Source organism: Calypte anna, chromosome 2 (assembly GCF_003957555.1).
Source record: "Calypte anna isolate BGI_N300 chromosome 2, bCalAnn1_v1.p, whole genome shotgun sequence".
Classification (NCBI taxonomy): domain Eukaryota; kingdom Metazoa; phylum Chordata; class Aves; order Apodiformes; family Trochilidae; genus Calypte; species Calypte anna.
This window is the reverse complement of record NC_044245.1, coordinates 29,301,861-29,319,591: the sequence shown is the minus strand read 5'-3', so window position 1 is coordinate 29,319,591 and position 17,731 is coordinate 29,301,861. Positions and strand designations below refer to the sequence as shown.

Genomic DNA, 17,731 nt, shown 5'->3' with positions numbered 1-17,731 from the left:
AAGGTCTTTCTTCTCCAGTTCATGCACAGCAAGCTGCGTGAGGTGAATGATGGAAGAGTCAGACCGTATTATTTAACATTTGTGTGCCAAATGGCCTCTCTTATTTGGGAAAATAAATGTTTCTACTTTTGTATTAGTTCAGTGATCACAGAAAGTCTTTCCATTATTGAAAAGGAGTTGGAAATGAAGCTGGGGACAAAATGACCTTCTGACTTGACTATCATACTGTGGACTTGTGCTTTAATTATTGGATGCTCTTGGAGCCTGGGGGATTCTTTTCTTTTTTTCTATATTTATGTGTTCTCAAAGTGCTCACTTGAGACCTGAGCTTTCTATACACATTGACATGTTTGCAGAATCAGGCTCTTATCACTGTACTTTCTTTCTCCAAATTAGAAATTAAGGCTATATAAGTAATATCAAGTATTTTGGAAGTAGCAGACCATTTTAGAGTTTTAAAAGAGGTTTAGACCTCTTAGTTACTTTAACTTTATTCTCTCTCTATCATACACATAAAGGGATAGTACAAGAGGAAAAATACGGCGCAGAAGTTTGCCAACTCAAAAGCTATACTTGAATCAGTAGTTGAAGTGACCTCACCTCTTACTTTCTTTTACTGTAATCTTAAAATAATAGGAAGCACTCCAAACAATTGTGTTTCTGCTTTTTGCTCAAATCTTAGTTAAAGGGGTTTTTTTATTGCCCCCTGCCAAAGCTTTCCATTATGAGTCACAGACTTTAACTACACAACAAGTTTGATCATTAGTAATCAAGAAAAAATAAAAGAAAAGCTTCCTCTGGACTGTAAAATTAGTAGTAAAATAGAGTTAGCAAAAAAAATAAACTTGCAATGTTAGATTTTATTCATTTTACAGAGTTAATTCCTTTACTCAATATACTATTTAGATAACTATTTTGGGTTTTCTGTTTAACTATGTGAGCATTTTTCTATCCTTTAATGATTTTACTATGGTTTGAAAAAAGAAACTGTGTTAACTTCAAACATGACAAATCCTTAGGGTGTTTTTAATGGATTCTGCTATTTACGATAATCATTTGAGAAAACACAAAAAAAAAGGAAAATGTGGCATGCTGCTGAATAGGAGAACTTTTAAGTCAAAAACAGCTGATAGGACTTCTAGAGTAGTCATTAGAAGTTTTTCTATCTAATAATAACAGACAGTAATAGCTTTAAGTGAAAAATTAAACTTTCACCATTGGCCTTAAAGCCAAAGGTATAAATAGTTTAAGCATCTGAAAAAATTTATTTTATAACCCTTTTTATTTTGGTTTCCCCTGAAAGACAGGTAATTCCATTTAATTGCATGTGGGAAAGCAGTTTCCACTGTTTTTCCATTTTTATAGTTAGTGTTATACTTCAGCACAATGTTGTAAAGTAAACTGTGAATGAAATAGTAGGATACACCCAAAAAAGCAACCTGGCTTGGTAGGAGTGTGTGTGTGTGTGTTTTTTCTTTCCTTAAAAACAGTCTGGGTATCTACTAAGGTATGTTATGAGCACAGCTGGGCCTGTTGGCTTCATTTTAATGCTTTCTGAGGGATAATAAGATTTACAAAACACGTCACTAAGACATATGCAGGCACATATATTTGCACAGAAATCTATGATATTTCTTAAAGACCCAGAGAGGGATTACATTTGTGCCTCACACTGAAAGCTGTAATGCCACACTAGCTGAGCCATGTCCTACACAGGCAGCCACCAAGGCAGGGAATGACCATGAGAAATCACTTGTGAGGTCTGCGACACTCATCAGGACTGTGAAATGGAAGGTGATTTATGATCCTGATGTTCTGCATGGTTCAAAAGGACATGTTTTTGAAAAAGCAAAAACATTTGAGACTGGGGAAAAAAAAAAGAAAAAGAAAAAAAAAGCAGAAAAGCCACACTAACATGGGATTAAGCAGAAATATTGGATGTTAGAATTTCTCCAGGCACTGTTTTTTTCTGTCGCGTGCTCAACGTGTATAAATTTTTCACTACTTCATTAAGGAGTTCCAAAGAAATCTATGCCATGATGAATGGGAAAAAAAACCACCCCGTGTAACATACGTGGAAGAATGACACTGAAAAATACTAGTGCAAAATGGCTTCCTGTTTCCTGTAGCAGCAAAATAATTCTTAGAAAGAGTTAAAGTCGAATTGTTGGTACCAGTTTATATTTTTCTTTGTGTAACTGTATCCTGAAGACCTGCTTTGGAAAGATGAGTGAGTAAGGCAATATGGAGCCCTAAGGAAACTCCACTGCATTAAACTTCTATAACTGTTTCAACTTTTATTGCTTAGTATGGAAAACTAAAATCCTGGATTCTTTGGCTTATGTGCAAACTATTTATTTTTTTGTTCAGACAGGAGCTCATGCATTTGCAATAAATTTTTTTCTTAAAAAGCAAACTTAGAAGTCAGCAAGATTTTGACTGTAAGTTCTGTGTGTGTATTTTGAGAAAATATATGCATAGGAGCCTAAGAAAATACTTTTCTTTAATAAAATCAAGACTTCTCATGATCATATATAAAGTAAACTGGGACTTATAAAGGGATCGAAACTGTGTCTGACACCCTTGTGACTGAAAATTCTGCTGCAATTCTTGAGCTTGCCCACTCTGATTTAGGGAAGAACTTGGGCTATTCTTTGGAACTGGCCAAATGGCCTGCTTTTTTCTAGGCCATTTGCTCTAGTGAAGGTACAAATTGTAGCCCAATTACGTGGTCTGTTACAAGACCTACAAGAATTGCCATAGATTCTGGATTTTACTTTTTTTTTTTTTTTTAATGCAATGTCTTTCATGGGAGGACGGGGAGTAATCACACTGTCTATTATTAGCAAATCAGATAAGGAAGAAAGAACATGAGACTGTACACTTGGGGAAGTCTGGAAATTGCTTCTTGCTTTCTGAAAACTTGGGATAGGGTGACTGATTATATGTGAAAAAGACTGAAGTCCATTTGCCTATGGATAAAACACAACAATTGGTTATTAGAAGGATATTTGGAAATTCACAATGAAGATTCATTGTAGTGATATCTGAAACTTAAGTAATTGAGATCTTTACATGGGGTAACCAAGTTTGTAACACATCATTTACTCACAAACTCAAACAATAAAGTCCACAAGGTCTGAAATTTCTAAGCAATAGAATTATTAGCAAGAGCTGACTGCTTTTTGCAAAGCAGACCACTAGTCTTGTAGTAGGAATACACAGCTTCTTTAAATGCAAAAGACTTGCATTTAAATGTAAATCTGAAAAGACATAAAACTAATGGCCATTTATATGAAGAAGTTAATACAGAAAAACAGTTTCTAAAATGCATTGGTTGACATATGTTCTTAATATTAATAGTGATAGTCTGGCTTTACAAAGAAAAAAACCCACAACCCTATTTTCATTATATTTAAATTTTAGGTAGCACATGCAGGATATGTATAATTTCTCTATACATCTTAGCAGCAAGTCATGGCAACGTATTTTTCCATTCCCTAGCCTCATTCTATTTTTGCTGGCAATATCTTAAGCTAGATGTTTAATATTTTATGTCATATAAAGTGGAGCAACCTCAACCATATTTTAACTATGACAGAGTGTCAAGTCTATACGTACTTACAAGAAAACACTTCCTCAAAAAGCTCACTGGTCAAAAGAGTTAAAACTTCCAGAGTGTATTCTTTATTACTAAAGTATTTTAGGGTTTTTCTTTTTTTCAGAAATGAATTAAATATGGCCTTTTGTGAAACCTTGAGTCCCAGAACACTGCCTCTGTTGGCTGCTCTAGTATTTTTGGCAGGACCAGGGTCATCCTGCTTCACGAAGCTCAAATGAAAACTACAATCCATCAGTTTAGAGAGATAAGACTTGTTGAGCAGTGATTATCTCAGTGAGTGCTGGGTCGTGCTTTTTTCTCTTCCCTACAGTTTATAGCGCTTTAGATCTTTCATGTATGATCTTTGCAGAAAAAAATCTATTTTCCTAAGTATTTCCATACAATAAGGCCAAAAGGAATATTTTAATGCTTCCTTGGAGTTCCATTACAGCTGCTGTCCAGGGAACAGCTTTCATCAGACCGATGATGACAATGGAGGAACTCAGTGTTTGGTCTGGGTTTGGTTGCGCTTCACTTTTATTCTGCTTCCTTATGGTAGGAAAGAGCCTCTGTGGGAGATGTCTAGGAGGTGAGACTCAAAAAAAAAGAAAGATTGTATAAGCTTCTATCTTAACTACCGTTTTTACTGCTTGGATGTCTTTGTTCTGAGAGCCTTCTATATGGAAAGTTTTTGGTTTCATTTTGTAGTTTAACTCTTATTCAGGAGGACTCGCCTCTAATTGGTGGGGAGATAAGGCTGGCAGCTCTCGCCTTCATCTGAAGTAACTCTTCTACATGAAAGCAGATTATAAAAATGCTTCTGTAAATTGGCAGATAGTCACCATGTGTGCATTATTTGATGCTGAAAGTAAAAGATGTACCTCCAGAACTCCAAGTGAGAACTGGAAGTCCCACTGGAGAAAGTCTTGCTAAAGCACAGCCCTTGACGCTTCTTTAAGGAAAATTTTTTGTTTACTTTTTAGATAATTTTTCAGGTGTTTCTTGAAGTGTCTTTAAGCCTTCTTAATAACATGAGCTGCAATTACACAATGTGGGACCAAGAATAGCATCTTTCACAGGAAGCTCTACTAGTGCCATTATTCATGAGAGAATTCAAATGTTGTCTTCCGTATTTGCATGGTTTGGAAGTGACACGGACACGCTATGTAGTTAGATCGATCAGATGACCTTGCAGAAACAAATCTTTTCCAGGATAGGTATCTTCAAAATATCACTGTTATGAATCAGTGTTCCCAATACTGCAGTATAATGCCTGGCCTTGTACTTTGAGGAGGCATTAACAACAAAAAGTATGTGCAGCAACAAGTAGTATGTACTGTTTTAGGACAGTATATAATGTGTTTCAGAATACCCACAGGTTTTGCTCTGCCAGTTCATGTTTTTTGGAGAGTGGATATGAGGCTGTTCCAAATTGTAAATTGTCACAGGCTCAGTAAGCAAACAAAAGTTTGCTTTCATTAGAATGAAAAGAAGGATTCATGTAATTTAATGTTGTACTACTATGCGGCTTTGCCCATTTGCACATGTAGAATTGTGATTATGGAAATGACAAAGCTGCTTGTTCCAGTTTTCAGAATGGATCTCTAAATAAATTTAGTGAATTACAGCTCCAGAAATACTTCAATGACATTCTCAAAAGAGGCACTTGGACAGAACATGTTCAGTTACTTGGAATGGTACTTCTAACTGAGCAAAAATTTCTAGGAATAGTATGTAAATGACTTTACAGAGAAGGAAAATTATGAAACAAAAATAGATTAATTGAATCTGTAGCATTTGGTTGTATAGTCTTTGCTGCTGTAAATATGAGTAAGTGGAGCAAAGTAAGCATAGCTATGTAGTTTGTATGGCTCTGGATTTAACTATTTTTTTTTGCATCAAATATTATACTAAAAAGTAGTGAGTGGGGATTTAAATTAGGATCCTGCAAAGCAGTGAGCAATGTTTTGGACACAGAATAACTTTACAGATGAATTATGAGCAAGTTTAAAATGAAAATAGAAAAAAATGGCCTGGAAAAACTGTGTAATATTCTCTATTAAATCCAAAAAATGTTTGAAAGTGACTATTTCTGGGTCAATCTTGTTCTCACATATAGTTGCTGGCAAATCAATAGGAACCATGTGTATACCTTTATGCCAGGTCCTTGCTTATGTCTCAGTGAACTACTTCAATTTGTCAGAAAATATAATTAACTTTAAAGAATCAGAAAAAAATTGATTAGGGAATTCAGCTGTATACCAGTATGTACTTCTGACCATTGAAAAAATCAAGTTGTCCTCTCCTTCATAACAGCCCTTTGCAACTGTAGTAGCACAAACATGCTTATTTTCTTCATATTTGTATTTCAGACTAATAATATTCTGCATTGTCCTGATACTATTGTGTTTTTTCCTAAATTGAAATTGCTGACGTATTGCAGGGGGAAAAATTGGGCATTTATCTTTGAAATACATATTGTTGTTGTATCCTATTGATGTTTTATTTCCATGTTCGTGATTTAATCAAATATGGAGGAACTGAGCTTTAAAGCAATGTTCTTTTATAGAACATTAAACTAGTACAGTAACAAGCTTTTCACATTGACTACTTTGTAGAGACTGCTTCATTTTAAAGTAAATAATCAGATAGTGGATGCTGTCTGCAAACACTTGGACATCATTTGTAGGAAGGTATATATAAATCTGTGATTCTATGCAATAAATAATATTCTGTCCAACTTCACTATAAATGTTCAGGGAAGTTCAGAAATAGGTTGTTCATGGTAGGGGCTTTCTGAGGAAAAGTATTCAAAGATGTAAGTCACAGTTGAAAACATGACTGTTGAGTAACAGTTCTTGGGATGAAATCTCAATGACCTTTTTGTCAAAAATTGGTAGTGATTATTGTCACTACTTTTACTCAGGCACTAAAAGCCATCTGAAACTGTTAATAGAGTACTACCAATCTGAGACTTTTTAAAGTTCTTCTCTGGGATCTTACATTGTAGGTATTAACAGAAAGTTCATTTCCATCTTGGGAACAAAGGTCTGTCAGCTTTTGAACTAATTCATGAAAAAAGGGCAGGAGCTTCTCACACATTTTGCCTTCAACCCTGAGCCTACCCAATCAGCAGCAGATCTTTGTGTGTTGGATCTTCTGACCAATCTGTTTTCCCTATTCTGTGAGCAGTCCCTGTTTTCCTAGGCACCCATAAAGAGCAAATGACTCTTTAGTCATTTAGTCTTTAGTAGTCTAAAAATTTCTGCTTTTTGTATTCTACACATAGCAATAATATTCTGTGTGTTCTTGCTATGCTTCATCTCATGATGCTGTAGACGGAATGAAATACAAACTCTGACAGGACAATACAAATGTTGGGTTTAACGGCAAATCCTTAGAGTAAAGTAGAAGTAACTTCTGAGGGTGGGGAACAGTGTGATTACTGATGATTTTGGTTCTAAAAAAATTGAGCTTTATTTGAAGCCGGTAAAAATCAAAGCCTCCAAACAGTCTGTAGAATGAATTGTTATAAATGTGAATGCCTTTCCAAAATGGTACCTTCTTACCTCAGTTACTAACAAGCATTTACTGACTGGAGGTAATATAAATGCTGCCTGGAATTTTTGAAAATTGCTAAAAACAGTTCTGAGAAAGAGGCATAGCCTGCAAGGTTTGGCTGCCACATTTCTTGACATTTAAAGAACAAAAGTTTTCAAAAGAGAGACTGGTAAGGTACTAATACATGCATGTAGTTTACATCTAAGAGTGTGAGAGAATTTGCCTTGGAAGGTGTAAGGCAGACATTATAGATTGCTGTATTTTTCATAAAGTAGGTTGTACCATCTGTATGTGTTTTATATGTGCCTTTTGAGAGAGAAGTAGGCTTAGATCCTTCAAGGCTTTGTTCTCTGCCTCTACACCTACCATTTGGCATAAGAAATAACCAGTGGAAGAAAGCTAAGGTTGTTGGGAAGTTTTTCTTGTCTTAGTTGCAACAGCTGCAAAACAGATGTAGGCTGATGTGAGTTCTGCCAAAAATCTCTTCCAAGTCACCCACCCATTTTCCACCAAAGAGAAGTTAGTCAGGTGATACAGAGACCTGAAGGTCAGAAAGAGATGGGAGCTCCTGATCCTGGCTCTGTAGACTCTGTTAAAAAGAAGCAAGCTGAAAATAGATTTACTGCTAATGGATTTACTGATAGATTAACTGCTTTGGAAATTAAAAACCCCCAAATTTATGGAAACGACATTTCTAAAACTTTCTGTCCAAGTAGTATGATGTCAATGGGAAATAAAATGGGCAGTTTATACAGGAACACTGCAGTAAAAAAAAAAAGTCAGATGACAGCAGGAGTTTGTAACTGGTATTCACCTAACTGGCATCCATCCAAGGCTCTCTTTATATATATTTACAATATCTCAAATGCATTAATCAAAATACTGTGGTCTTGTTGGCCATATCTTTGCTGAAACATGTTTCCTAGGACTACAGTTGTTCTATGCTGTGAAACTCTGAGAGCTACCAAGGTAGGTACATAGTGAGAGGTAGTCAGCTTTCTGTGTACCTGTCTCAGGTTTCTGCATACCTCTCCAAATGTTGCTTTCAGCATTATTTCAATTAACTGTGCTTTTCTCAGGGTCTCTTGAATATTTCAAATACATTGAATGACATTCACAACAAATAAATAAAACCCCAAAACCAGGAACCTGGAATTCAGATGCTAACTGCATTTGTAAATTGGAAACTCAGAACCACGAGTATTAAGCTGAATGATGACTTGGCTCCTTATGGTTTTACTGGCTGTACAGTAATTCCATTTCCTTCATGGAATCATCTGCTTGCAGAAATCGTACTTTTCTTGCAGGTCTCAGTCACTTACATAGATTGGTATTCTCCAGAGAGATGTTTGTATGGGTACTCCTGAAGTTTTTCCCTTTGACTGTTCATGATGACAGTAGCTACCAAGGATTTACACTCTTGACCTCCCTTTCAATTGCCTTAATTTCTAGTATTTATTTCACCATATGCTGTTAAGTCCATTTAAGGACCTACAATAATTATAATTAGCCTATAATAATTAACCTATTTAAGGTTGCAATATCCAGTTTGGAAACCAGTGAGCCATGGATCTTTCTCACAACAAGTACTGATGCAGAAAGACTTCTTGGCTCACAGCCTCACACAAGCACAAATTTACCAAGACAGTTAGGAGGGCTTTAGCAATGACTTACATGAAAAACATTTCTGTGTTGTGCTGCAGATAACGAGTATCCACACCCTCCTACTTTCAAACATGTATGAAGCACATGTCTGGTGGTATAAAGAACAGTAAGTCCTAGTGCTAAGCATATTTATTTAGGTGTCTCTCTTCAGTGTCTCAGTAAATGCTGATGCAGGGGTTTAAAGTATTGAAGTTCAGGTCATCTACATAGTATTGGGACCTTACAATGAGGTGGCAGAAGATGAAATTTCAAGGAAGAAAAGCAATGTTCATGTTCCTGCAATGGAAAAATGTGGACAGAAGTTACAGGGACTCTAGTTCACCAACGGGTATAAAGGAAGAAATGTGAGCTTCCAGGTTTCATATGATTTTGATCTGTAAAGTCTTCTGTGTTGAGTTTGAATAGTGGACCTTGGCCCCACACTGCAGTCAATGGGTGAGACATCTCCAGGGGTCCTTTTCTCTAAAATCCCCACTCCAGTTGTGGCTGAGCAGCTCCCAGACCCACTCAGCAGCTTTAGTGGACACCCTCAGTCATGTAACCCAGCAGTACACTGCACGTTTGAAGTAGAGTTCTGTGTGTCATGTCAGCAAAAATTAAGAGTAATTTTAAGGCATTAGCTCTAAACTTTTTTAATTAGCAGCTGTTAACATTAAAACAAAGTTTCTTTCCAAGCAACAGAGTAGCTGACAACAAGTGAACACATTTTATACCTTTATAAAGTGTAGATAGTTGACTGCAGTTTTGAATCCAGACTCACTGGCCAGTTGAACAGTCTCAGGCATGTGGATGATTCATCTGACACAGAATCCCAGGGAGTGATTTCTTGTGGGCCTGTTCATTTGGATGTTGATGCAGGTTTCTATTTAAATCACCAGCTGAAGTGTGAATTATTCTGTGACATTTTTAAGATGGTTCATGAGGCCAGAATTTGACTAATGATACTCCTACTGATCTCCTGCTAATTTTGGATTTATAGGTGTTGTATCATGCCCAAACTTATAAATGTCTGGTCTTTTTTTTTCTCTTGTTTTTCCTTTCCACTCTCTCTTTCTCTGGTTCTCTGGTTTCTTTTTTACTTTTCCCTTTTTTATTTTTACTGTGATCTTTTCATTTTTTTTAATGGACTTCACTGACAGCAACAGAATTACTGTAGCTGAGTTCAGTAGTTTGGCTTGGGACCAAATATACCTGTTTCTGAGAGTAAAGGAATTCAGGAGGGTGCTATTGAAAATGTTAGCAAAGCTCATCTGATTGTGACTGAAAAAGTGATTGTTCCTTAGGTTGTGAGCTGCAGTAGTAGCAAATTTCCTATTCTGATACCTGCTGTGGCATAACCTCACTGTCTGCACCCTGGCATGAGTAGGAGGAGATCCCATTATCACATAGGATGTGCTCACTCATTCCTTTTTGATGTGTGTTGAATTTCTTTGCTTTGTTTCTTCCTTTTCCCTGAAAGTGTAACTGGGCTAAACCTTAAGGTGGATTCCTTAAAAAAGAGTTTTGGTTTAAGGTATTAGTGAAATGACAGGAGAGATTCTTGAAGTATTACTCATGAAGACACTAATCAAATGATACACATCCTGTACTGGTTGGGTGAGAGTTGCCAGAATTGGGAAGGAGTTGAAGCTTTGCAGAAATTCTACAGAGAACTGTTAGGAAATGAAACACTGGAAGATTTTAAGCTAAAGTTTGACAAGCATGAATGGAAGTAGGAGCTCATGTCTCTTAGAGTAACTGTTGGTTTCCTGATTAATAGTGAATAATCCATAGGTATAAAAAAAAGGGCATGTTGCTGAGACAAGAAAGCTTGCAGAATGTAACTTAAACATCTTGTTACCTTTGGGCACATTTCCTATTTAGCTGTACACTTGTCCTTACTTGCGTTTCTTCATCTGTTTTTGTTTTTCAGATTCCCAAGAAGGAAACTACAAGTCAGAGGTCAACAGTAAACCCAGGAAGGAAAGGACAGCTTTCACCAAGGAGCAAATCAGAGAGCTAGAAGCAGAATTTGCTCATCATAACTATTTGACTAGGCTGAGGAGATACGAGATAGCAGTAAACCTTGACCTCACTGAAAGACAGGTACTGATGTAAAACAATGGACTTTAAATGCTTGCCCAATATTTACCAGTTGCTAGTATCTCCTTACAGTAGAGCTCTTATGTTACTAATAGATATATCAGATTGAGTGTTTATAGCAAAATGATTTATATGTATTATCTTTCTGCTTTGCAAGCCATTTTTATACGTACCAGCTACAGATTAGTTTCATGTAGTAGGCAGAGATGGAAGATAAAAGCACGAGTAATATGTATCTATTCAATTGGGGCACACTTTTTCAAATCAGAGTGGTCTGTCTGAAGAAGTGGTAGGTCCCAAATACTGCATGCATAGGTAGCTGGTTTGCCTGCTATGCAGCAAGTACGAGCATCTTGTTTTAGTCTATGGAAGATATGCAGCTGCCATTTGCTCTGAGTTTCTGAACATCCTGTTTCCAGATGGCAGCAAGAATGGGAACTCCAGCAAAACTGGAATACAGGCATTTTTAACCACTTTATCTTACCCTGTTCTCTGAAAGCAGAGGTGATGTAATTTCTTACCACTGTTGTTAGTTTCCTGGTTCGGGAAACAGTTCTGCACGTGCTCAAGTTTCATCATGCATGTTGTCACATTGATTTCTAATGGAAATATTCATGTTAAACATGTACTGAAGTGTTTCAGGGTCTCATCCCAACAGACTAAATAGTTAGCAAAGTCACAGTTTCAAAGAATAATTACATCAACACATTTAAAAACATGTTTTGGTAAAGACATTTAGAAAACTGGACCAAAGTAAACCAAATCTGATGAAATATTACCTATAGTTTTATCATTTAAACTGAAACCTTTTTGCCTACTGATAGACAGTCATACTTTCTTCAGAAATCAGTATGAAATTGCAGGACTGATTCAAATACTATCCATAAGATGATGATATTCAAGGGTAGGTAAATCAAGAACATATTCAAGGGAAGGTATCAAAATAGCACCATGATTTTTGAACTCTAGATATGAGAAGGTTTGTAATTTTCTTGAGTTTCATTATCACGTACATATCTCAGTGAAAGTTCAGCCAGTTTCCAGGTTTTTTTTCTTCGAAGACTACTAGAGAATGGCTTTACCTTCCAGCTTAAGGAGAGAAGGAATGAATTCTTGTCTCGGTGACATAGGTAGTCAGTTGAGCAATGATAAATAAGTTTCAAAAAATATCTGCTGGCCTATTTGACTGGAATCAGCTGTCTGAATTCAGTAAACATATCCTTATATTTAATACTGGTAGGTTTGGCTTGGAATTTAACTGTTCTACTTGATAAATTATTTTATTCTTTTCTTCAAATATCAAATTGAATAGTGCAACTAAATGAAGAGTTAGTTCAGTATTCTAAAGGAAACAGTTAAACTAAAAGCATTTAACATGCTGAAAAGGGACAGATAAATATTGACTTTGGTGTCCAGAGGAGGAAAGGCAACCTGTGCTACACAAGTGCAGAGAATCATTTAAGTCACAAGAGCACTTGCTTGCTGTTTTCTAGTTGCCACATAATGTTAGTTCCAAGCATTCTGCTGATAACTGCGATAATTTCTATAGAATTATAATTAGTCTATCTAATTATCTAATCTAATTCTTCTCTGCTTCCCTAGATTATCACAGACTGGCAACTGAGCTGCTAGAGATAACTCCCTTCCTTCCTTCCTTCCTTCCTGCTTTTCTGCCTTCCTTCCTGCCTTCCTGCTCAAAGCCACCCTTGCTTAGAAAAGGAAAGCATTAAGATTTTCAGCTTGATAGAGTCCAGTCCTGTTTCTTGCCACAATAAAAAGGTTTGAAAGAAAAAAAAATATGATGGCATAAAAACTGTATTGTTAATCGAAAACAAAAAAAGAAAATTAAGAGGAAATTCTAGACATATTTTTAAGTTTCTGACTCATACTAAGCCAAGTAATGATGTCAGTTCCAATGTTGTCAATTAGAAATGTCTCTTTTTGAACTCAAATATACTGCTTTGATGGAAAAATGGTGTAAATAGGCATGAAACTGACTGTGGGTTTCCATGGTGTATGACAGTCTTCAAAAGCTGAATGCCGTAAATCAAAAGGCTCAACCCTCTTCTTCTTCAGTATTTGTTTTACATCAGGATTCCTTCAGTGATTTAAAATATTAATCCAGACTAAACATGGTATGACATTAAAAGTTCTTTTTTTTTTTCCCAATTATAAGATTGAACTCATATTCAGAACCTGTCTTTCCTTCATTAGCAGAATGAACAATTGTTCTTGAGTGGGATAGCAGCACTTACTTGTTTACTTACTACTGTTATTACTTTCTTTTGCTAGCTGTCTCAACAGGAGAGATCATATTTAATACCTATCTTAAACACAGAAAAAAGCAGTCTTTTTTTCTAAAATTATTACGGCTGAATAAAAATACACTGATGGAATTAGAAAAACCCACTCTCCACTGAAGCAGCATTTTTAGATAACTGCTGTTTCTGGTACAGGAGAAAAAATAATCTGGGGAAAGTGTTGTCGGGTGATCGTAAGGATACAACTTCCAGTTACTTCCCAGGATGTGACATAAATCAGAGAGCCTGTTATCTTAAGAAATTCTCTTGACTATAGTGATAATTTCAACCATACAACAGAGCTTAAAAGAGGCACTGACCAACTAACACTTCATAATTACCTTTCTGGCATTCAAACAAGCTGTAGAAAAAACATATGTCCCACCATATTTTAAAAGCTATATGAGGGTATTAAAGTTTTCTGCAGTCATCAAAGTAAGGCTCCATTTGACTTTTGAAACAACTTACAAGATCAGTTCAAACATAAATGACTCATGGAAGGCTATTTCACAAAAATAATAATAAATAAAACCCCTCATAACATATGGATCTGGAGTAGGAAGTAATCCTATCACTCCCTAAAAAGGAAACCAGAGTTACAAGACAGAAGGACAAAATGGAATAAGTGCCTCAATTGCCTAGATATCAGGAGTGCACCTTGAGAGCATTATAAGAACATCTGGTGGTAGGATGGCTCTATTATGGTATTGTAAGAATTCCAGCAGTATAGGTACATATAATTCCTGCTCCATCTCTCAGAGAGTGCACTCACAGTCCTTGCTCAGCCAGCAGTTAATAATTTTCAGCTGGCAGGCCTCTAATATATTTTGAAGAGCCAGTTAGACTAAAAACTATCTTAGTTCCCTAGATATTTGTAACCTTGACAAGCGCATTCTTGGCTTTTTTGTACATCCAGATAAACTTGGAGAAGGCTCCGTGTAAACTTTTTAATATCTCACTGTGGAATGAAGAGAGGAAGCAGCTGCAGTGGGGTATCAGAGGCGTGGCAAAATGGACATTTTTATGGAGTTGGTCCTGCCAAATATAGAAAGAGTAGGAGATCTTACCACCTTGCAAGATCTTTTTGCATGGAGCTAATCAAAAGAGTAATGTTGTAGTTCTTCAGGCTAGCTAAGGTTACCGGAATAAACAGTCCTAACATGTAATGCTTCTGTTTGCCAACATAAATGGAAAATCCCACCTAGTCAGATTAAATTCTGCTGATGGCAAGGAGAAGGCTTAATTCTTCACAACTTTAATTTCCAATACCTACCCATTAGAAGCCACTGACTATTTATAAAAGGCCTGAAGCCATTGATTTTGCACAGACAAAGGACATTTTTTAAAAAAAAATGATGTGTGCTTTTGCACCAGTGTTTGACTTCCATGTATGTGGAACCAACGTGGGATTAGTGACAAAGCAAGAAGCTTGGTAATGCCTTTATCTGTCAGAAAGGGAAGCAGATAGCCTTATTTCTTAAATGCATTTAGGCAAAGCTGGTATAGTTCCTACAGCCACATCCCCCACTTTAGCACTGCACTATTATGACTATAAAAATAGTAAAGTTTTCTATTAAAACAGTTTCCCCCAGACCATATTACCTCTATCCTGGATCACAAGTGACTCTGTTCAAATCCTTTTCAGCATCACAGAGTTCAGGGGAGGCTGATCCAGTGATTTTTCAGACTTGACTGGTAACACAAGGGTAGCTTCCCTTAATCACCTGGGTGAGAAACCAGAGAGATCAATGTTCCTCAACTGAGTGTTCTGAACCACCTCTGGAAGAAAACTGGTGTCCTACTATAGGAAGGCAGATTTCTAGGGCTAGTTGGGACATTTATTCACCTGAATACTTTCAGACAAAATCAAAGAATTAATTGATAGGATAAGCTTCACCATATCTGTTTAATTTATTGTGCTGCCATGTCCTCTCTGAAAGGCAGCTGCTCACTCCAGGCTTCCATATGTTAAGACCTCTCTATACACACTATAATAACGAGCCCTTGTGGCTTGAAATCCTTTGGATTGTTTATTTTATTTAAAGTAATACTCTTAATAAAATAAAACTCACTAATACTTTTATATTTGTCTTGAGCGATATAAATACCTGCAGTAAGAGTTTCTGTGCTAACTCAGTTTGTTCTTTCTCAGGAAAGAATGCTCCTGGCAAAGTTCATTGTAACTCCTGCATAATTTTGATCTCTTGAATCAAAACTTTTTTAAAAGTACATGGCAAAACTTTAGTAAACAGTGTGTTTACTTTTGCAGTATTGCTTGAATTAAAACAAGCAATTTCATATGGAAAGATCCAAGTGCCTTAAGCTATTAGTTGTGAATGTACCTTACACCTGCAGAGAAACCCTGTGGGGTTCTGGGTGGGGAGAGACCCCTACGTGTGCCAAGAAGTGCATGTGATATAGACAGAAATATCAGCAGCTTATATGGCTGCTTTTGCAAAGTGAGCCCCCATCCCTACCTTTTCTTAGATGTAGCTTCTGCCATCTTAAAGGACATGGAAACTTCTAAGGATTCTAAGTCATTTATGGTCACTTTAAAAAAACAGAGAAGAAATCAGTGAGGAGCAAATGGAGAGGTGCAAATGAAACTGTAGAATGAAGAATGTTTTTTATGTAGGGCATTGAAAAATTGAGAATCTGTCTTTGTTTTTACTGGTTCCTTCTCCTTAGGGCAGGGCTTGCTGAAAATAGTTGCAGTTTCTTGAAGCTCACTAGCTTTTACTGAATGCTGGTTCTGAGGCTACTTTACCACCAAAAGACTCAGTACTGGCTTGTTTTGGAAGGCAAAAAGGTCCCTCCAGATTTCAAGTTATGAACGATGCAACTAACTTAAATGAACACAAATGAGAGTGCTTCTTTCTTGTGTAGGGAGATGGCTTCCATATCCATAAGAGTCCTGGAGAGCTGTGATGGGCAAGTAGTCAAGAGTTCCCTCTTCTTGACATTTGACTTCATACTAAAGTAGTAGAGAGAAAAGCATCAACACATTGAGCCAAAAGCCAGTCTTGATTACCCATCATCGTTTTAATTTTCACATTCAGTTGAACCATGCTAAATGGGTGCAGAACGATGCCTGTTAGACTATTTTAAAACTAATTTAAATTCTTCACCTGTGAGTAATTCATGCAGGTAAACACCTGTACAAAGGAGGCAAAGATTAGCCTACAAATTAGTTTTTCACCATGTGTTTCTTTTGTAGATGTTTATATGTATATGCAAAGATACTGGATGAAAGTAGACTCTGAAAAGATATATTATAGAAGAACAAGGTCAAGAGAGTTCTAGCAGCAACCCCACAGATCAACTCTCTTGAGCTCTGGACAAAAAAAAGGAGACTCATTTTAATAAAAAATACTCCCTTAGATTATGTACAACATGCCAATGAGACAAAGGGACCTAAAATAGTACGTCCCATTCTGCTTAAGGTAGGTTTAATTAGAAAATAAGTTAAGAGAGGTTTTGAAAAGGGAGAGTTAGCTGCTCAAGTACAAAATTAACTTTGAAGAGCCCTGGTGGAGAACTTGGCAGCTCTCTGGATGGAGTAGAGGGAGGTAAACAAGAGTGCTCTGAAAGACTTCTGAAACTGGAATGAAATATTCTTACCACTGCTCTCTTCCAATAGAATAATGTCTATTCCATCCCTCCCTAAACGTGGGAGGTAGAAAGGAGAATGTATCACCTAAGTCGTACCCAAACCTCAACTGAATTCTGTGTAATGAAAAACCAGTACTCCCTCCTACACCTTCCTGGGTGCCAAAAGCTCCAGCTGTCCTTTGTGCACCCGCCAAAACCTCCCTCTTTTCTCAACAGCTGCTGCAAAAGTTCTTGTGTGCATTCAGTGCAAGGTCCTGTAATGTAACACAGAGCAAATTGCTTTACATCAGTGAGCAGGTGACTTAAGCAATGTTAATCAGAAGGTTCTGGTACCGCTCATTAATTTCCAAAGAAAAGTTAATTGTCTCCAATTTATATAATTTGGTAGTATTTTTTAATACCTGAGAAGACATTTAATAGTCAGATTTATTTAAAATGGGTTTAAGTTAAAATGTATTTAAGATTTTCAAGAGGGTTTTTTTAGAATAGAAACTGGAATTCCTTTAAATCATGCAAGGAAGAAAATTAAATTTAATTGAATAAAACTACCTTAGCTTACTCTCCCATATATCCAGCATGACTGAAATCCATCTGAACTATTTAAAATCTCATTTTATCATTAGTTACTGAAATGAACTTATAACTGACTACTAATTCTGTAAATATTTTAAACTAATAGATTTGATTCTCCCAACCCTTGTATTTATTCATAGTTTAGAACAGGAAAAGAAACTTTTCTGTGCATTACTGTTTCCTTTTATAAGTTTGCTGAATAAATAATAACAAAAATATTGTCTCTATATGCAAAAAAGGTAAGTTTCAGCTTTATAACACAAATAATTTCCATAAAGTTCAGGAGTTTAACTTTCTTTAAAACATAGCAGCATAAGTATACTGTCTAAAAATAACA

At 36.3% G+C, this 17,731-nt stretch overlaps 1 protein-coding gene across 1 annotated transcript in view; it reads left to right on the top strand.

The window, feature by feature from the left end:
* MEOX2 (mesenchyme homeobox 2) overlaps positions 1-17,731 on the top strand; it is a 53,411-nt gene that overhangs the window by 28,896 nt on the left and 6,784 nt on the right. The window contains exon 2 of the mRNA XM_030444988.1: positions 10,740-10,912. Within this exon, the coding sequence (XP_030300848.1) occupies positions 10,740-10,912 (173 nt within the window). The remainder of the gene's footprint in view (positions 1-10,739; positions 10,913-17,731) is intronic.